This window comes from Histoplasma capsulatum (genome assembly GCF_000150115.1).
Source record: "Histoplasma capsulatum G186AR genomic scaffold supercont2.1, whole genome shotgun sequence".
Taxonomy (NCBI): domain Eukaryota; kingdom Fungi; phylum Ascomycota; class Eurotiomycetes; order Onygenales; family Ajellomycetaceae; genus Histoplasma; species Histoplasma capsulatum.
In genome coordinates, this window is record NW_025544801.1 from 2,299,537 (window position 1) to 2,321,023 (window position 21,487).

Here is a 21,487-nt window from a genome sequence, read left to right on the forward strand (position 1 = left end):
TTGTTGGGTATACAGGCACGAACAACTTGAAACAGAAAATCAAACTGATATGGGCAAATCATGAAAACACGTGTTTATGTTGGATTATCCATTTTGACCATGTAACAACATAACTCACTCCAGAAGGGATGGAAGAGATGCGGCGGCTGGTCGACTTAGGATTGGGCGTAGCGTTGAGACGGAAGAGAATTTGGAGGTTGTTAAAGCCTTGCCGCTTGAGCAAATACAAATCGAAACGGACGGATGAAAATAGTTTCCAAAATCAAATCATAGCAGTGCAGCAACAATTGCAGAATGGCGGAGACACACGTTGAGGCTGCCAGATAGGGCTAACTGACGGGTGGCTGAGCACTCAAGAGTTGAGTTGACCTTGGCGCCAACAGAAGCTTGTCCCAAGCCACAATCTGGCGACCAGCTTGCAAAACTTGGCTTTGAATCCACCTCCGGGCACTCAGATGGCGAACACGGCATATTTCAATCTAGCCAATACTTCTTTTCTTTTTTCTCGCAGGCTAGCCTTAGACTCGAAATCCATATTTTCACACAGCAATTGGCTTGGAAGTCGTGATGTTGATGTTTTGCTTGTCTACTGCGTTTGACCATGTAAGTTTGGCGCGGAGATAACTCCACACGATTCCTCGCGTTTCCTTGCCATTGACATATTTAGGATTCATGTTCTACTGCGTAGTTGGGCTGTCTTAACTACATAGTACAGTTCTATGCTGTACGCAGTGGTGCTGCAGCCTGTTGGCCGGTAACATCCTCCAGGATTGCCATCCCCTTGGTGCTCCAGAACTGCTTGGCTGACAATGTATTCGGCTGTCCCTCATGTCCATGCTGATGGAATGATCTATGTGGTTTCTACACATGATCAGCAAATTCATGGTTCGACGTCGTAGATAGTACTCGATGCTATCTGGTTGCTAATAGAGTATCGGGTTGGGCTGGGGGAAAGCTACCAGGTTCGTATAGAGAAATGTAACTAGAGAGTAGCGCCGAGCATAAGGGCTGTCATAGCCTCCGACTGCATAGAGCCTCAGAAAAAATATGAAGAACAACGACGACAAAAACAGCTATCAGGTTTGTTCTATGCAAAAGATTTGCAGACATCTGCAAAATTTTATGGGTTGGATATGGTACAATTTTTTTTATTATCGGCGTGGATGGTAAGAATTTGCTTGAAGACCATCCCACCAAGATCAGAGCCACCAAAGACTCGAGCATGTAGCTTTGGCCTTATCATACTGACCCTGGCCCAGGAAATAATGACATGGTCGAAATAGCACCAGTCCAATCACTCTTGACATTATTCGTTGAGAGGCCGCGGATTACTTCTCCGGGTTTACAGCTGAGGTGGTAAGGCGCACGATATGCAACCTGAGCCAGCAATCCGGATTCTCTTGACCGCAAGCGCATGTCTCATAGGACAGAAAACTTTAATCGACTCAAGGGTGATATCGATCAAAACTTAAGCTCCCCTTCCGACACATTCCAGGCCAGCGTTATGCAACATCTCAGCTGTCATGGATATCGACATGGATATGACTACGGCGATGATGAAGAGAGAATACGAACCCGTTAAAATAAACGTTGTGTCGAATGTGGATTTCAGGAAAATGAGTGAAAATAGTGATATGAACGGCCACGCCATAGACGTCAGATTATCGCTATTGAGGGATTGGTTTCCTTTTTCCTCAGTAGCAGGCTGCCGTCCAAGCTACTGAATTTGAAATACGACCTTTTTCCTCTTTTGGATAAGAAAGGGAGCTACCAAAGGCTTAACCCCCGCTAGGGTGGCTGAGGAACGAGATACTTAACCGTTCGAGTGTGGCTTTCATATTGCTGGCAATCGAGGAGTTGTTTAAAACCTAGTTGGGTCATCCCAATCTTCTAACTTCTGCCAAATTTCTGATATATCTTCTATTCTTTCTTCCCAGTTGAAATCCATTTATTTGCGACATGTTATATCAATTTATCAGGAAGAAGATTCATGCAAGACAGCATCTGGGAAGCACTGACCAGAAGCGCCAATGCCAGCACCAATGGCAAAATCAAAATCAGGAAAGCGAGTTGGGTCCTGTTAGACTCGGAAATGAACATGATCCCGCGGACGCAGCCTTACTTTCGGACCGATATCCTGCCCCTGAACAAATTCAGCCAAACGGCCCCTGTCAGAAATGTAAAGAGGAGAAGCATGATGCTAGAGTTTATCGTTCAAAGTTGATAGCTGGACTGGTATTTCCGTATTTTCTTGCATCAGTCGATTTAACTATCGTTGCGTCTGCAATGCCTTTTATAGCATCCTATTTCAGTACGTAACACTCATTCCGTCCTGGGTTTTGATCATTTCTGACTTCGCGCAAACTAGATAAGCTGGACCAACTGAACTGGATCGTCACTGCGTTCACATTGACGTCCACGGCATTTATCCCAGCCTTCGGCCAATTAGCCGATGTGTTTGGTCGGCATTTTGTCCTGCAACTTGCCATGTTCTTAATGCTTATTGGCAGCGTGTTCTGTGCCACTGCCCAAACCTGGGGGATGTTGCTGTTTGGCAGAGCGTTGCAGGGAATGAGCTCTGCCGGAATAATGAACTTGATAGTAATCGTACTGGCGGATAATGTATCGTTGAAAGAGAATGCGAAGAACACCACTATTTTTCAATTCGTGTCTGGTACCAGTTACGGAGTTGGACCGGTCATTGGAGGGTAAGCTGCAGTTCATCCTTCAAGAGATTATTTTTGTCGTCGACAAAATGGCAGGCTGACTAGTGTTCAGGTATTTAACGGCTGTATGTCAATCCTAGAATGTTCTTTTGTCAGTAATGTCTAGAATTTCCCTAACAGCCAAACAGGCTAATTGGCGTTACTGTTTTGTGCTAAGTATACCGGTACGTCTCATCCATCTTTAAGACTTTTTCCTTGCTGTATGCAATCGACTTTTAATTCCTTTTTGCTTGATTGGTTAGATCGCTTTTTTTGCCCATTTCGCAATATTCTTCTTACTTCGTAAGGAGCTGGTCAAGGGCACCCATGCTGCGAAAAGTTTTTCATCCATTTTATCCGGACTGGCCACCGTTGACTTGGGTGGTACTATCCTATTCATTCTCGGAATTGGTCTTATAATCCTAGGTACCAGTTGGGGAGGCGCAACGTACCCGTGGGCTTCAGCTGCTGTTCTTGTTCCCTTGGTTTCTGGGTCGATTTTATTTATTCTCTTTTTTGTTTGGGAATACTACCTCGAACCGGGGCGTGTACTCGGGAGGATTTTCCCACAGCAAACTCCCATGGTTCCGTTCCCCATGTTCAAAGTAAAGGATACATCTCTTCTAGCTATCCTGACATTCGCCACTGGAGCAGGTGAGAAAATGAGACATGGACCTGCATTCCTCCCAGGCCTGTGTGTATTCGACACTAACTTTCTTCTCTAGCCCTGTACTCGGTGTTTTATTTCATTGGAATATATTTCACACTTGTCGAAGCTTACCCTTCTGGAAAGGCGGGTATACAACTGCTGTTCTACATTCCTGGCATTGGAGGTAATGTTGCCATTCTCTGCCCCCGGACCAATTTCCTCCAGAGGTCCTATTTATGTACTAACTCGGAATTTTCAGTTGGTGTATACTTGGCCATGTTCGCATGTAACGTCTGGCCTGCACAAACCTTTGCACCGCTTAGCACAGGCACCTTAGTCGAATCCGTCGGTGTTGCTCTTATCACCTGGGCTGTCACTACTCGCAATATACCCCTGATCAATGGAATGATGGCTGTCGCAGGTGCCGGAACGGGTCTTCGATTTATGCCCTCTTCATTACACGCAGCAGGGATATGGCCAGACAAGCTCGCACCTGCCATGTCCATCATGCGATTTTGCCTTCCCTTCGGAGGCACATTGGCCCTCGCTATCATGGGTAGCGTCTTCAACAATAAGATGGCGAGCATTTTTCATCCGTCTAGCACGTCTAGCCAGTCTCAGAGTGGTAGGTTTGACATTCACTCCGGCAAAAGTCTGGATGATATCAACAAGCTGCCTCCCGAGGTGCAAGAGCATATCCGCAATACAGGGAAAGACGCGGTTATGTGGGCTTTTATATCAATAATGCCGATTATGGTGATTAGCTTTGTATCGGGAATATTTTTAGGTAATGTGTGGATTAAAAAGAAACGAGGGGAAAGCGTAGACCAGAGAGGTCAAGCTTCGTCTACTCCTCCAGCTGACGATGAGGAAAATATCGAGAGCAACGAAGTGGTGTACGTTTCGTACCTTTGGGCACTCTTAACGGTAGGCATTTTTTTTTTCCCTTGTTTCAGTTTTATCTTAAATTCCCCCATTCTCCTCTATTCCTCGCTCTCAATCACCAGTACGACCCATTCAAGATTTGCCAATCATGCTGATCATGATAAACAGGGAACCTTGGATGACAAAAAATGCATCACCAAACCCCTTACCAAAGCCCAAAAGCAAAGACAGGCTGCAGCTTTGCTTGAAGAAAAGCAACACCGAGCCAAACTTGGACACAACCCGACGGATGCTGAAAATTATATTCTTACTTCCAATCCTCATCCGTCGAAACCTACATAAGGTTTTGCTTAGATATCATCCGAACCCCCTTTTTTTGGCCTCATGTATTCTGCGTATACGTTAAGCCACAACAACATGCATACTTTCCCTTTCATACCTTCCTTGATATTTAGATGTATAATGAAACTCATATTTTAAATATTGTTTTATGTCATAAGGGTCATTTCATTGACAGGTTTTCGTTTTGAAGCTATATATTCAGAAAGACGGTGCTCCACCAGTAACTGGAACAGGCATAGGAGGATATTGTTGCTAGTATGTTCGGGCAAGGTCATTAACAGACGGCGTTAATATTGGATCTAGAATATGTACTTTTTGCTAGATGCACAAACGGTGCCGGAAGCCTCAACTTGGGAAATTCACGGGTCTTGAATGTGTAACGAGATATGTACGACTGTACATGTTCGAATAACCCATACAGATACCATTTTTAATCGGGATACATAATACACGTATAGAGGGAAGCCGACCAAACTACCTCAACACACCCCCAACCCCAGCCCATCCCAGCACAAAGCCACTAAGCGCCTCTCCCATAACCCCACCGCCAAACCAAAGGTCCCTCCAAGCACCCTTTCGACTCTGGTTGTTTCGTTTCGTCACACTCGAAGCCCCATCCACCTTCTCTGTAACAATCTCCCCTGTGCCGGGAAAGTATGCGCCAATTCCCATTCTATTGTTTCCGAACCCGATCAAAACGGCATGGAATAGGAAGGAGACGAGTATTGTGCCGACGAGATAGAAAATGAAACCGTACGACGATTGAAGGCCGAGGATGCCAGCGCAGATACCGAGGAGGAATGCGGTTAGGGAATGGAGGTTTGAGAGGGTCTGTTTCAGGGGGGTGAATATATATAGTTTCAAGCTTTTGCGGTTTTAAGGGGGTTTGGTTAGCTTGGGACAAAAACATACGCGGCTGTTATGCATGACAGAGTCGGGAACGAGAGGGTTTATGAGGAGGGAGAGTTCTTGTTGGGTTGGAGGCATTATGTCGGTGTTGGGTCTCTTGTTATTGTTCTCTCTCTCTCTTTTTCTTTTTAGCGCTGCTGAAGTTGAAGTCCCTTTTCGTTTCTCCAACAGCTGTCAATTAGGTGTCGAACATGCAGTCCAGGTGTTTGGAGGTCTCCTCGTCAGTCCATAATAAGTTGTGTATATCCCTAACAATGTTGTTAGCATGCACAGAAGTAAAATCCATATATTTTCTGTTTATTCCAGATGTGGTCTCACTTACTACAGAGTGTCGCAAAAATGTTGGACAGGTTCGGATAGAACAATGGTAGTTTGGGGAAGTTTGACCATGAATTTTAAATCACGTGATGGTGATATTTTGTCACATTTCAAGCTACTTTTCTCGATATTTTTATAAGGTAGTGGAAATGGGAATTTGAGGTGATTCTCTTTCCCAGGCTTGGGTATTTTATCTTCTGTCGAAATGCTATTCCAAGAATTTGCCACTGATGTTCAAGAAGCCAGGCAATCTCCATCTTCGCGCCAACGATGAATATCATCAGCAGCATTTTCCAGATTTTCATTTATTAGCTTAAAGAGCCGAGAACGAGAACGGCGATAAGGGGCGGAGAGCTACAAAAAAAAAAAAAAAAAAAAATCGGCTTCTAAACTTTCGTGGCTGATAAATACACAATCATAACATGACAGGAAGTACAAACAAACGGTGAATGGAGAGGAGAAATAAAGCAAAGATGAGGATGAATGGAACAATCCAAGGACAAAATTTAACAATTGCACAATATAAAAAGGGGTTCAAAAATTTTAAGAACAGCATTCCATAAAAAAAAAATTACAAAATAGATAAAGGGATACTCTCTCCTCTCCCTGCATCCTCTTAAGTCACGTTTGTAACCCGTTGTTTCTTTTTCCAAACAGGACATGAAATTAAATAGAAATTTGGGTGTGAAACTGAAATGAGATCAAACTATCCTAGCAGTATGACTGCTCTGTGGTAACATAAAATAGCCTTCTTTTACCTCATGTCAAAGAAAAAAAAGCCGTCTCGTGCATTAAGAATCGCAGTTCAAAAATAAATATATTTTGGGATACGTTTCCGTGCCCTCGATTCTGGATTCACCAGTCCGCATGGGAAATGATGACAAGGACATGAAAATCAAAGAGCAGCATTGAGTTTGCCCTCTGCCCTTGCTTCTTTGACTTGTTCGAATACCTATAAAGGCCGTTAACTCAAGTGCCCTGCCCATAAGTTTTGTGATGCTCTCTGAAACTGACCTTAAGCATTTTGTTTCTCGCTCCAAGAGCATTAACTCCACGTTCCTCTAGTCCTTTATCATTTAATTCGATCAACTCGGTCCACTTGAGATCTTTGAGGTTTTCTGTATACTTGTGAAGTCGAAGGGACCTGAGCCAGCTGGGAATATCCTGAAGGAGATGAGGATCAGTTGGATCCTCTGGCGGCTTTGAGCTGCCTCGTCTTCCACGTGGAGACCGGCCGCGTGCAATCTCGGAATGGTCAGAGAGATAACCCTCGTGATTACCACTAAATTGGGCCACATTGAGCCCACCAAACCCATTATTTAACAACGCATTCGTATCGTACGCAGCCAGAAATCCGTTGTTCTGGGGGGAGGCGAAATTCATGTGCCCCATGCCGCCTCCCTGCATCGCAATTCCTGGGGAATTGGGGCGGGATCGGCGACCACTCATGGCAGCCTGTTGCTGGGCTTGCAAAGCAGCAATTTGCTGGGCATTCAATATTTGGCCGACATCATTAACCATGATCAAATTCGTTGCCGGAAGGTTGTTTTTAGGGATTCCAGGGGAGAGCGGTTGTTGGTTAATGTTCAAGTTTTTTCCCTGTCCATCATTAGACCGAGCACGGCGATACTTCCGTGCATCGTCCAATGCAATCCGGTTATTTACGGTGGACAAGGCAGCCAGCTTCATAGCTGTCGCATTGGCAACCATATCTGCTTGCGATGGGGCATTCTGTTGTTGACTAAAGGTTGCCACGCTTGGGGTGTTTGCCATTGATGCCCAGCTAGCGTTGCCAACATTATAAGGAGAAAATAATGGCGGTTCTGTTGAGAGATCTGGCGCCGTCACGATGGTGTTCTGGATGTTAGATGATCCTTGAGGCAGAGGTCGCGGAGATCGAAGTCCTGCTGATTGAGGTGGCTGAACGAATTGACCCATTGGTGGCTGCTGTTGTCCAGATGATGATTTAGGCCGCGCGATAGGTGGCTGAGGCTCAGGGGTACGCTGGACCCAAGGAGATGATGGTGGTTGGGATAAATTATCTTTACCGCTATCTGGAGCAGAGATTGTTGGTGCAATCAAGGAAGAGCGTTCCCCGAACGCAGCACTATTTCGAGTTGCAGTAGGAGCAGCACCAGTCTGTTGGGTAAACTCAGCCCTCTGTTTCGCAATAGCTGCAGCAGCATCTGGGAACATGGCGTTGATTGTGGATGAATCTAGCCCTGAGTTACGTTTGTTCCCAGGAGAAAGAGGCGGGCGACCAAAAGAATTGCGAGAACCTTCAACGTTCAATTTGGACATTGCATCAGTGAGACGGCTGTTCATGGGATCTGTGGCAATGTATTAGAAAACTATTGATACTTGGATAAGGCAAAATTGGCACTGTTCTTTACCTTTTTCGCCGAAATTGGCGGGAGAGAGAACACTAGACATTGGATGGCTCTTTGACATTTGCTGAAGAACCTGGATAAAAAAGCGGATCTGTACTTGAGTCGTTTGTTGAAGAAGAGCATAAAGAGCAGCGGTTCTCTCAGCCTCACTAAGAACTCGAAACCACTGCTCAATAGCACTTAGCTCATCTTTGAAATCTTGGTCCAAGGTGGCAGCTGCCATCTCCTCCAGAGTTGTCTCATACTGATCAATATCTGCAATCCACTGCTGAGCAGCCTTGTCGATGTCATCAGTATTCTGAGGTTGCGATTGTTGGTTATAAAAGACTTCGGAGGAGGGCCGAATGCTTCGAGTAGAAAGAGGAGAGGCAAAGGAAGACATGTCGGCGGACGCACGCAGCTGATGAGAGCCACCACCAAGGGCGCGGGAAGATGGGGGTCGAAGTGAAGATTTTGATGCTTCTGGTGTACTGTTTCTGTTCCCAATAACGTGGCTAGCCATGGTAAAATATAAAGGGAGCAGCTGCGGGGAGGCAGGGCGCTCCGTTGAATGGACGGTTTCGGGAGAGGTGATTAGATGGAAAAATTATTAGATTAGGGCACGAATGTTGATTAGTGCAAAGCTCCTGCAGCACCCGCTGAATTTGCGTATGTATATTACGTTCGAGCCCGAGAATAGTTTCACCGATTTGCCAGTCGCTTAATGGGAAATCTGAGGGGGAGAAGAGAGGTAGGATGACAACTTTTCCAATCTCAGGTCGACACTCAACGAGGGAGTTCCGATTGGACAAAGGGTTAAAGACAGACCAGTCCAGTGGCTGTACTGATTGTGGGTGAGAGGAAAAAGGGATGACGGGGATAAACTGGCATGAAACACAAATAAGCGGAAGTATCAGGGAGACGAAGAGTGACCAAGAGCTGATTTGGTGGAGAAAGCTGCGAATAGGAAGATACGAAATCAGACAGCAGTGTTTCAAACACAGCAGCGAAAGACAGGCAGAAGTCTAACTACCAGAAAGGGCGGAGGTCGGAACTAGGGAAAGAGAAGTGAAGTTGGTGGTAGAGAACGAACGAGGATGGAAGAAGGGGAGGGAGGAGAAGACGGAGAGGATGAGGCTGGAGAGGGACGAACGTTTGCAATAGAAAGTTGAAGTCGATCGAGGATTTCGGTGGACCGAACTGGCCCCGCTGACTCAGCCCATCTCGTGCGGATGCCTGGCGCTTGGCGGCTCAGTAAGGTTTAGTGCCTGGACCCGCTGACCAGCCGAGCTTTGAGCAAGTTGCGCAGGTTTGTTGACGTTTCTTGCAGCTGGGAGGGGAAAAGATTGCAGAAGGCATGGGCGTTGCTTTCTTTGACGTCTTTGGAGGCATCTCCTGTTGGATGTGCAAACAAGTTGAAGGAAAAGTCTTTGTCCCACAGATCTCGTTCTGAAATCTAGAGATCTTCACAAGGGATCGTCTATCCGCCAGTGGTCTCAGGATAACCATGGAAAGTCAAAGGTTCAACGGAAGCTATGTGGAATACCAGAACCCAACTGCAAATGAAAGAACAGCACCCGGTCGATATTACTAAGGAAATTCCGTAACTAGTATGTAGCTGGCAGCGATTGAACAAAGCGGAAGTGGGATGGATGCTCACCCCCTTATCATATCACTTCTTGTGCTAAGGTTAACATTCAACAAGTTGCTCCCGAACTTCCAGCAAGTATGTGCATATTTTATACAGCGGAGCCCAAATTACAGATCTGGCTATATAGCTCCATAGAAATCAACTCAGATCATCTTCATTATTATTTAATACATTTCCTTGATTGAGAATGATACAAATAGGGCCAAAAAAGATCGGACAAAGGGCAAATAGCCACGTCATTCGACGAGTAAATAAATAATCAATCCCAACTATGTTATAAATAATGCTAACGCCACAAACGCCAGGGAAAGGATTGGAAATGGTGCGGATATCGAACTACAACAAAACAAAATGGTAAGGGTTAACACGTACAGATATGCCTCACGAAAAGTAAATATATCCAACCAACTCCAAGAAGAGAATCCAAACCACAATATGTTCAAAAGATACATTCAAGCCCCTTGCTATGGAGAAGCAATGAACTCAGGCTTCTTAGCAGCTGCCATACGCTTCCGTCGGCTTGCCAGAGCACGGCGGGAACATGTGTATCCCATGTATGTTATCCCGAGGATAACAAGCACACCAAGTGCCACTCGAGAATCCCAGACCAACGCTTGCCAACGAGTTTGGAAAAAGAAAGTTCGTTCGGTAGGTCGACGAATGGCGACAAGTTGCGAAAGAGTCGACCAGAAGGATCCAATGAAGGACTCAGCTCGCGTCAGAGCTGTTGCTTCAATAATCGGCCAGTACGCAGCGAGGCGCCACTCATGCTCCTCCTCCGGGTGTGCCGTCCTAATAGCCTCCTTGCATTTGTGGGTCATTTCCATGAAATGGGCTCGCCCATCGAGCAATTTTACAAGGTCGCGGACAACTTCACCTTCACGGTCATCGGTCGCAATAACCACAGGCTGGTCCGGGTTTAACTGCATGCGTTTAACATTGTCATAAAGGTAGGAACCCGTCCAGTCACATTTGCCGAATACACTGCGGAGGACGGGGATTTCATTCTGATGGCAAGGGTCTTTCTGGCCAAAGGAGAGGTCGGATGGCCAAGTTCGAATATGCAATGCAACTGCGTGGGGAAGGATGTCGGGTAGCATATCCTTCACGCAGGCATCGAGAGGATCTGAAAGTGTGAATAAGCGCGCGGCTTTTCTCCATGGCCCGGCTCGAAGAGGAAGGATGAATGAGTCCCGTACAAAGCTGAATGCAGAATGTTGCCAATACGATTCGCTTGGCGCGGTAATGCGGACAACTTGTTCTAGCGTTTCGGCGATTTCGCTCGTGAAATCCACCACTAAAGTCGATGCGTTTTGTAGACTGGTAGCAAGTTGGGGCCTCGTGTCGTATCCCAATTTCTCGAGTCCTGCTGCATTAAAAACATGGGTGACCGGTATTAGTTGCGATGTAGCAACACCTCGTACCGCTGGACAGGTGATTCCTGGTGATAACAATCTTCGGGCTGGGAGAGGGTTGTTGACTGCTGATGCAAGGTGAAGAATGAACTGATTATTGAAGTATGCGAAGTCCGGGTTGTCCCACTATGTATTACACAAAAGGGTTAGTGTCACGATATCCATGATAGAGAAACGCGGCTGGGCAGGATCGAGTTCAAGGAATTGTCCATACTGTGAAATATTTTTGGACGCCCGTGTGGACCAGCGGCTGTCTCCGTTGAGGCAAGTAGAGAAACGTAACTGTAACAAGGAGGGTTGCTGCAAGCACGAGGCCGCGAAGAGGCCATCTCATGGTTTCGATAAATATTCAATATTGTCCGTCTTTGACCAAAAATAAAAATAAAAATACTTGTTCCTTCTTACAAATTCCAATCACCAGAAGGAAGCTCCCAGTCATCCAGTCCCTCGCAGTATGTAGGTCTTTTGCAGGCTAAATTTCAGCCTCATCCTTGTTGGAAACCAGAGACTGTTCAGGGTTGAAAATAGAACCCCGTATGCGCTACGTATACGCCTTTTGTAATAAATGAAAATCTAGGCACTTGTTTTTTTTTTCATTGGCGGATATCGGGCGTCCTGGTAATCGACGCCCCATCCCCTCAAGCTTCGAATGATATTGTGGGATGGTTGATCTTGTTATTGTTGTGGTCGCTAGCTAACTATATAGGGGTAATCACGTGCGGTGGAGGGCCACCTGGGCAACTAGTTAGTAGTGCCCAACACCCCCCCATGCGTCAACATGCATGATGTGTTCCTACAAATATTCCATGCTAACTATCTTAACCTAGATCATCCCAAAAACATGCTATATACAGAAATTTAATCATTCTCACTGTTGTCAGTGAAAAGTTCTAGTAATTTAATGAAACATCTAAATGCCACTGTGCTCAGAGATTTGATTAATTCATCTGCTACTATATCCTCAGTGGAAACATGATTAATTGAAATAACACTTTCATTCAGTTGCATGCAAGAATAGTGGAAGCAAGTGTCAATATACTTGCTGTGTGCTGTGATCATGACAACAGTAGTTAGATTGATTGAATCTTTATTATCTGCTCTAATGAGTAAGAGATTCTTTGCTGTAATGAATTCTAGTTTCATTATTATATTACACAATTACATTGCTTTACATACTGCTTTGCTGAGTGCTATATATTCTGTTTTATTTGAATTTAAAGAAACACAAGATTGTTTGAATGAACATCATGAAATTGATGCATCTGCTAACTTGAATATGAAATCTGAAATAGATTTATATTTACTATTCAACAGTTCTGCTCAATCTGAATCTGTATAATCTATCAGCAGATATAATATATTGAGAAATTTATTGATCTCATTCTTGAAGTCTTCATATAAGATGTCTAGATTGCTTGTTTCTTTTAAATATTATATGATACAGAGAAGAGCTCTTTATATCTTAGATGTAGATGCAGTATTCTTCTGTACTAGTAGAGATACTGCTCATACAATATCTGAATATAATTTAACTGTCAGATACTGCAAGCACTCTACTCTATATTAATATTATTCTTTAGTGAACTCTTCTTTTCATTCTGATACAGAGGTATTGTCTATCTTCATTCTCTCAAGTATTGATATAGAGACAGAGATAGTGTTGTCTAGGCAGAAATCTTGCACTAAACAATCAATATAGCATCTCAATATCAATTTTATAGTATTATTGAGATGACATTCAACCTCCATGCTCAAGTATTTCAAAGGTTTTTTCAAATCTTTTATTTCTAATTTATTGATGAGGATATCAACTAGTCAATTGATATCTACTGAATCTTCTACTATAATATGAAAATCATTCATATAGATTATTATATAAAGATGATTGCAGAATATATGATATTATAGAGCAGAGTTATAGAAGCTAGATTTGAAGCCATTCTTGTGGAGTAATACTATAAGAAAATCATATCAAATCTTAGCAGCAGAGTTTAATCTATATAGAGAGTCTATAACAGCACAAATCATCATATGTGAAGTCTCCATCTCAAATTCAGTAGATTGTCATATATAAATTATTTTATCAAATTGACTGTGCAGATAGATCATAACTATATCAATCTAATACAAGTTTCAATCTCACTTCACTGCTACTACAAACATCATACAATTAGTAGTATCATTGACAATGAGTGTGTATATTTCTTCACATGTGCTCTTCTTTAATCAATTGCTATACACTATTTATTGAGATTTTCATAATATATCATCAGAATCTGTGTTGAGGTTCTGAAGATGATTTTTTTTAATATAAACTCAGTAACTGAGAGCCACTGACTCATCAGAAGAGACATCAGAATATGAGATTATTATTTAAATATTTCTTCATTTTAAATCTGCAATCTCACATTTCATCAACTTTTGTCAATATTCATCAACCTCTTCATATCTACTAACAGTATTCTTATATTCTTTTGAAACAGAATCAGTGAAAGGAGAAGAAATATAGATGATGAATACTTTCACTGATTTTATCTATTCAGCATCAGCTAATTCAGAAACAGCAGTATTGTCAATAAGATAAGTCACTGAATTTGCAGCTTTAAGTGTTGTATGATTAGTATCAATCTGCAGAGTTGTAGATTCTTTTACAGAGAAAATAACATCACTGATGATAATTATTTTATCAGTTATAGAACTTCAGAGATGATAAATTGAGTTACTATAGAATTCTATAAGTTTAAATATTTCTGCTCTGATGAACAGCTTATTGATAGATTTTTGAAATTTATGAAGATATATATAAACATCAATATCTAGCTCTCTAAAATGGCAAAGTTGAGATGGAGTGTTGATTAGTGCTGAGAATGAGACAGTATAGAGGCATCACACAGATGCTTCATTGATGTTGTTGATAGATCAGTATTTTTTATTATACAGAGTGATAGATGTCAGTATATTGTTGGAATTCAACTACTATTTCAAAAATATCTGCTCAGAACTTCTTCAGTATATTCATATCTATAAGCACTACTCTAGCACACATTATTATTATATGAATTTCTCTCTCAGAAATACTATCTTGATGAGAAGATTGAGATGTAGTAGATTCTCAGATAGTGCTATTTTTGATTATCATCATTGTCATTTTGTTTGATCAAAAGACATCATCAATATCAGTTCTAACTAGTATCAGTGATGTGAAGCCAAGATTTTTCATGAATTGAACTCAGTGAGTGTAAAATTTGATAGCTTGATTCTTAGTGTGTAAAAAATAGATTTATCTATAATGAGTGGCATCATCAGTGATAAGCATATAATATTTGATTTCTTAATGAGATTCTATAGAGTAATCAGATATATCATTCAGTGTATAACTGTCATCAGCAAAGTTGATATAAACACATTGTATTGCTCACAATGCTTGTGGTATGAAAGTTTGTGAGAATTTGTATATTATATCTGCTTTGATACAGCTATTGCAGAAGAAGTCTGTTTTAGATCTTTTGATACAGATGCTGAATAACAGATTCTTCACTAGTGTGATAATTATATCAGTGTGGATATACTCTAGAGTGACATGTCATTCCATGAGTGTTCTTATCAGAGAATTGCAATTGCTAGATTGATCACTAGATTTTCTCATAATTGTTAACATTGTATTCTCATAATTGTAAGATTTGATCATAAAATGAATGATCTGAAATGAATGATGAACATCTATTTGAAATTCTTGTTCTATTATTTTGTAGACTGATTCTTTGAATATACAAACAGTGATGAAGTTGGCACTGTTCAGAGTCTTTATTGTAAAATAAAAAGAAGTGATATCAGATAGTTGATATCTGAAACCTTGATCTTCTAGCTTCATAAAGAATAGAAGATTGACAGTGAGGTTGAAGATTCAGTGAATGTAATTCACTGAGATATCTCTCTCTTCTGATTCTAGAAGAATATCATCTATTTTCTCAACTCATTCTATATCACTGTTTATGATGATTATCTCTAAATTTCTCTCAAACAACTTTGCACACATCAACAAGTGTCTTTTATCTGTTATATTAAAGCTTGTACAGATGTTGAGATATCAAGATTTAAATATTGTAGCAGATGATACAGATAAAGTAAATATTATATTAATACTAAATTATGAGATAAAAAGATCTGATACTCTGATGTCAGTAGATTTGTTGTTATTCTTATTCTTCTTCTTATTCTTTTCTTTCTTTTTGATATTCTCAGTGTTGTCAGTGCTCTTATTATTCTTATTCTTCTTTCTTCATCACTCAGATGCTTTGTCAGAGTTTAGATAATAGCAATTAGTCTTTATATACTCTGAGATCTTACAGTATCTACACTGTGAGATTGTGATGATAATTGTGATATTATCATCATTATTATTGATAACTGTGTTGATTTTTGAAGCTTTGAGATGTTCAGAATCCTCTGACTTACTCATTCAGTGAGTAATTTATTTTGTGAGATTATTGATATCTAAATTGACAATTGAACTCTGATCTGTTCTGTAGAATATATCAAGATATAATTTAATATAGATTTTCTGATAATCTTAGAGACTGATAATAAAGAAATCATGAAGATAGTTCTCACTGCAGTTCTTTATTAGTTGTCATATATGAGCAGACAGATAGTGATATCAACATATATACATCAGATAATCACTGTTCTTGATATATAAGTGGATAAGTTCTTTGAGAATATTAATTCTTTTCTTCTCTAGAGACATTATATATACTGTATTTATCTTATACTATAGAGCTGCTGTATTGTTGAATTGAATGAATTTCATGATCAAACAGACAGAATCTATCAGAGATTGTAATATACAATGAAAAAGTAGCTTTGAATATATCACTCAATATTATTGCTTAAGTGTTGATAAATCTTCAGATGATTTCTGTTGATTCTTATTGAGAATATCTGTATCACTGATCATCTCTATATTCAAGAAAAATATCATCTTTCATATCTGATAGTTGATATCATTGAATATGATGATGAACTTTGTGTTCAATAAAATCTGTGCTTTCTTCTGATATTCATGAGTCAGCATGTTTGAATCTTCTTCTGGTATAGAGTTTGAGAGAGGTGAAGATGAAGAAGAAGGTGATGAAGAAGATGATGATATATATACTGATATCAGTTACTTACAGAGTATAATGAGATCTGCTGCTGCCATGATCACTATACTGTTAGAATTTGATATAGATATTGATATAGAACTGAGTATATCATTCTTGAATTCCTCATGTTCTGACATCTTGTCAGTATCTTATGCTGAGTCAGAGGTTGTCATATCTTCCTCTGTCATTGTGTATTCAGTTTGATCACCCTCTGCTTCTGAGATGAATTCTTGTTCAGTAACAGAGAGAATGAACTGAGAAATCCTTGATTGTAAATGTAGTATCTTCTTATATTCTGATATGAGAGTTGCAGATAATTGAGAATCACTCATAATTGATTTTAGAGGGTTCTGAATGAAAATAAATAAATAAGTTTTTAATCTCTTCAAGATAGTAATGAAATCTCTGCAGCAGTCTCAACAGTAATTCTGTCAATTATACCACTTTTATAGACAAAGAGCTCTCTTTTCAGAGGAATAATGTCTAACTCATCCAATATAACATCAGTTGCAGTGTATTCTAATTAAAACATCTGTTTTTATTAAAAATCTGCTATCCAGGCCATAACCTGTGGGATGGTTGATCTTGTTATTGTTGTGGTCGCTAGCTAACTATATAGGGGTAATCACGTGCGGTGGAGGGCCACCTGGGCAACTAGTGCCCAACAGATATTCCACGATTTTCGCCGTAGTTTGGCACTAGAGAAAAGGACTGGCAAACTTTCGCTCAAGTTGGAATCGCGTGTTCAAAAATAGGCTAACTCGACATCGTCCTTCAAATAATCAACGACCAAGCGATGCTGATTGAAAGGATTGGACATCAGATTTTGTCCCGCAGCTGGTTGATATCGGACAAAGGTTGATATTGATAAGGAGGTGGAGACTTGCACAAGTTCGTTCTCAACTGAGTTTTTTTCAGAAATGGAGCACCAAGGGAATTTTGAAACGAAAAGTGGCCCGACCCCACCTTGCTGGCAGAAGCGAGAGCGGACATCCGATTTTTCGGAATCCTCAAAAAAACTATAATTTATTGTGCTATCTCATGTTACCACCAACCAAAGAATCATGTCGGGTTTGACGAATAGCTACCCAATGATTTTGACAGAGTTAACTAACTTGCGTTTGGAGGAGTAATTCGTCCCTTTGAGCATGGATGAAGTGCTCCCAGCCAATCAGATCGCAAACCGGGAAGAACCTCTCCAGGGATTGGTAACGTGACCGAGCCGCGCTTCGGCACAGCACGTAAATGCGCTGTAGGTAGTACGGAATTCATCTACGAACAGTTCTTTTTTCCAGTTCTAGGCGTTATGACATGCGTAATCGCTAAGTTTCCCTACTATTATCTCAGTTCTTTGTGTGTTGCTCTTGCAGAAACTGTTCTCAGGAGAAAGAGCATGGCCACCCTCCGAAGGAACATTACAAAACACTACTGAATCTCCACCACTGGGTTAAAAAGTTACATTGTCACAGAGAACACTCAAGTGGGCGTAACTGGCTGTTATTCTGATATTCCCTCAAGCTCTCGACCGACCCGGCAACCAAATACTCAACACTCCATGTCTGAGAATGAAGATGTTGATATGGATTCGGGGAGTGAATCCGAACTTTCGGCGAGTGATACTTCTTACAGAAAAGAGGGATATGATGATTATTACAACAGAAACAGACGCCAGAAGTATTCAAGTGAGCTAGAGACGTCCATGGACAATCCAGACCTTCATATCTCTGAAGGAGGCTCGTAAGGCCGTGCATACTGCAAACCTTGCAAAATTAGATGTTGAGCTAACTCGAAGTGACAGGAGTGAATCTGAAAGTCTTGAAGAACCCGATCAGTTCAGTGAAGATGTCGATCCCGACTTGGGCTTATATGGTCGTAGGGCTAGGAGGGGACGTCAGTCCATTGGCAGGCCATATAATTTCGGTGCACGAGGTGGAAAAGGAATCAAAAGAGGTCCCAGGAAGCCATTAGAACCAAGCTTGGAGTTCAAGAATTTACATTCTGAGGCAACCTCTGCATTCATTGATGCCGACTATGAGAGAGCCACGGTTCTCGTGAAGCAGGCCATTCAGATCAATCCCGAAATGTTTGCTGCTCATTCTCTTCTATCAGAAATATTTCTTGCTCAAGGGCAAATGGACAAAGCTCTTGCTGCGCTATTCAGTGGCGCGCACACACGACCGAAAGATCCGTCCGTCTGGATGAAAGTTGCGAAATTGATCTTAGAAAGAACCGGAGAAGATCGGACCTCAGCATTGCAAGATGTAATCTACTGTTATAGCCGCGTGATTGAGATCGATCAAAAAAATTACGACATACGATTTGAAAGAGCCTCAGTGTACCGTGAATTGGGCCATAATGGGAAAGCCGCTCAGGAGTACGAAAGGTTATTAAAGGATCTACCGCACAATACAACAGCGCTCCGCCTTCTCGCAGAGACCTATATTGATCTGAACGAAGTTGATAAAGCAAAAAGTCGATACGACGAAAGCATCGCATATTATATGTCCCTAACTTTGGAGGAAGCCACCGACTTTACATGGTCTGATGTGAACATTTATGTTGAATTTTTTAGCTATCTGGACGACCATGAACAGGGAATATTTATGTTGAAATCTCTTTCTAGATGGTTGCTAGGGCGGAAAGATAATGTGGAATGGGATGATATTGTTGAAGACGACCGAGAGTTTGATGCTGAACATTTCCCTCGTCGATCAGAGGTCGCTTTTTTTGTCCCAAATAAATATCCGATCGAGTCTTACGGGAGTGGCCTTCCCTTGGAGCTTCGCGTGAAACTTGGAATATATCGGTTGAAATTGGGCCTCCAGTATCGAGAAGAGGCGTTGGTAAGTGCTTTTGTGTTGTTTTTTGAATGCATCCTCTTCGCAGGTGAGAAAGTTGATTATAGATTAGTCTCATTTTTCGTGGCTAAACCCGGATGACTCCTCGGAAGGCGCGTTACTCTATGATTTCGGAGATCTGTTCAGGGAGGCAGGCGATGCACTCAAAGATGCCCAATTATACCAAGACGCAATATTGTTTTACCTTCCACTCCAGAGGACTCGCGAATACGCAGATACAAGTCTTTTTATGTCCATGGCTGAATGTTATGTCGCTTGCGAAAATGATGAAGCAGCTGAGAACTGTTATTTAACGGTGGTCGAATATGATCGGAACAATATTGAGGCTCGGGCGAAATTGGCCAAATTTTACGAAAAATTAGGTATGATTGAACAAGCATTAAAATATGTCAACGAAGCTATTGAATTAGGAAGACAGGAGTCAATGCCAAGGCGAAAGCGGAAATTTGGCTCTAGGGCTCTACAGCTTGCGAGAGAGTTCCGCTCAACGGAGTCTGGGGATAATGCACTGGCAATTTATGAGGGTCCTATTGGGGCAGAAATCGAAGACTGGAGAACTACCACTCCTCCAGCCAGTGTGCCCGGTGGCCTCGTGACTTCCGCTGCTCCCATTTCTAAGAAGCGGCGGCAGGCAAAAGAAGAATATGTCGGCGCTGACCATATCAGGTATTTGTACTCCAAATTGCTAGATCTTGAACAAGCAATGAGAGAAGGTCAAGAGGATGTAACGGAAGATTGGTTGGATATCGCGGATGCTTTGTTACGAGATTTTCGATCAAACCGTGTCTTTTTCCCCATGCAAAGAAACATGATGTTCTCGGGATATTCCAGAGAAGCCCAACGGAAAGCTGGACGCCTGAAATCGACAACAATCATGGACGAAATGGAGGAAATGGCTGGACGGCTTCAGGCAACTTTAGGCAAGCGTTACCTTCAATTGTTGATGTTAAAGCGCTACTAATTACGGATCTAGGAACCCCCGAAATTGATCCTGCGACGATCCCAAATGATTACCACTCTATATCATTCGAACAGTGGCTGGATATATTTCTGGAATATGCACTTGTCCTTTCTGGGCAAGGCCAATCTGAAGAAGCATACGACACCCTTTCTGCTGCAGCCGATGCTAGCATTTGGTATCATTCCAAACCCAGCAAAGTCCAAATTTATACTTGCTGGTTCAGTACGTGGATTACCATCGAAACCAAAATTATATGCATGACTAACGGCCAGCGACAGCTTGCGCGCTCCGGCTGAAGGACGAAGAAACACTCTCCAACATCTCCCGCTGGTTCATGAAAGAGTACCAATTCGTAACCGACACATACCGGCTCTTCGCAACACTAAGCCGACTCTGTGGCGACCCACGAAAATCGCTGTTCCATTCGTCCCCCAGCATGAAATTCATGCTGCGTCAAATAAAGGCGATTGATTATACCCTCCCAGATGACCCGCTGCGACCTACCCAAACCCGCCGCACTCGAGCTTCCGTTTTCCAAGAACGTGCTACCCTTACCACCAAGGATGCATCTGGCCAACCCATCCCAGCAGAAGACATGGACATCCCGCTCTTAGTGCTATACGGACATATACTCTACGCCGGTACAAGCTTCACAAACGCCCTCAACTACTTTTTCCGCGCGTATGCCCTCGCACCGGAGAACCCCGTCGTTCTCCTCTCTATCGGTCTCAGTTACATCCATCACTCCCTCAAGCGACAGTCTGACAACCGACACTACCTCATCATGCAAGGATTGTCGTTTATGCAGGAATACCGACGTGTGAGAGAAAAGAGCCCTATTCCACAGGAGCGACAAGAGGTAGAATTCAACTTCGCGCGGGTCTGGCAGATGTTGGGCTTGACACACTTAGCTGTACTGGGTTATCATCGATGTCTTGCTCTCAGTGAGGAAGTAGAAGCTGAGCGCGAGAGATTTAAGAAAGGTAAAAATATACCTGTGACTGCTGGTGGTGGGGCTTCAAGTAAGGATGTCTGGGTGGAAGATTTCACTCGTGAAGCTGCCTTTGCTTTGCAATGCCTTTATTCTTTCTCTGAGGAAACGAAACTAGCGAAGGAGGTCACTGACAGGTGGCTTGTCATTTGACCACAGGATCTCACTGTATTATATACGATCCAAATATCTTATATCAGAATCTATAATGTAACGATGGAATTAGAGTTCTTACTATCACTCTTTAACTCATTAGCAATACAACCTAAGGAAGAAAAACTTGTGGGTAT

At 42.2% G+C, this 21,487-nt stretch overlaps 6 protein-coding genes across 6 annotated transcripts; 2 read left to right on the forward strand and 4 right to left on the reverse strand.

Moving 5' to 3' along the window:
• Window positions 1-539: 539 nt before the first annotated feature.
• HCBG_00742 (uncharacterized protein) lies at window positions 540-1,416 on the reverse strand (the record flags this gene model as incomplete). Its single annotated transcript, XM_045427792.1, has 3 exons — window positions 540-589; window positions 729-850; window positions 1,250-1,416. The coding sequence occupies 3 exons, from the start codon at window positions 1,414-1,416 to the stop codon at window positions 540-542; spliced, it is 339 nt and encodes a 112-aa protein (XP_045291767.1).
• A 543-nt stretch (window positions 1,417-1,959) lies between these two features.
• Window positions 1,960-4,725, forward strand: HCBG_00743 (uncharacterized protein; the record flags this gene model as incomplete). Its single annotated transcript, XM_045427793.1, has 7 exons — window positions 1,960-2,311; window positions 2,369-2,708; window positions 2,779-2,791; window positions 2,855-2,890; window positions 2,969-3,359; window positions 3,614-4,281; window positions 4,408-4,725. 7 exons carry the CDS (start codon window positions 1,960-1,962, stop codon window positions 4,579-4,581), a joined length of 1,974 nt encoding a protein of 657 aa, XP_045291768.1.
• Window positions 4,726-5,055: 330 nt separating this feature from the next.
• Window positions 5,056-5,568, reverse strand: HCBG_00744 (uncharacterized protein; the record flags this gene model as incomplete). The annotated part of the gene is made up of 2 exons (XM_045427794.1): window positions 5,056-5,412; window positions 5,494-5,568. 2 exons carry the CDS (start codon window positions 5,566-5,568, stop codon window positions 5,056-5,058), a joined length of 432 nt encoding a protein of 143 aa, XP_045291769.1.
• A 920-nt stretch (window positions 5,569-6,488) lies between these two features.
• On the reverse strand, window positions 6,489-8,700 carry HCBG_00745 (SAM domain-containing protein; the record flags this gene model as incomplete). Its single annotated transcript, XM_045427795.1, has 3 exons — window positions 6,489-6,760; window positions 6,823-8,138; window positions 8,202-8,700. 3 exons carry the CDS (start codon window positions 8,698-8,700, stop codon window positions 6,704-6,706), a joined length of 1,872 nt encoding a protein of 623 aa, XP_045291770.1.
• A 1,257-nt stretch (window positions 8,701-9,957) lies between these two features.
• On the reverse strand, window positions 9,958-11,778 carry HCBG_00746 (uncharacterized protein; the record flags this gene model as incomplete). The annotated part of the gene is made up of 2 exons (XM_045427796.1): window positions 9,958-11,369; window positions 11,458-11,778. The coding sequence occupies 2 exons, from the start codon at window positions 11,575-11,577 to the stop codon at window positions 10,293-10,295; spliced, it is 1,197 nt and encodes a 398-aa protein (XP_045291771.1).
• A 6,164-nt stretch (window positions 11,779-17,942) lies between these two features.
• HCBG_00747 (transcription factor tfiiic complex subunit sfc4) lies at window positions 17,943-21,474 on the forward strand (the record flags this gene model as incomplete). The annotated part of the gene is made up of 5 exons (XM_045427797.1): window positions 17,943-18,124; window positions 18,186-19,230; window positions 19,298-20,171; window positions 20,219-20,428; window positions 20,485-21,474. The coding sequence occupies 5 exons, from the start codon at window positions 17,943-17,945 to the stop codon at window positions 21,348-21,350; spliced, it is 3,177 nt and encodes a 1,058-aa protein (XP_045291772.1).
• Between the last annotated feature and the right edge of the window lie 13 nt (window positions 21,475-21,487).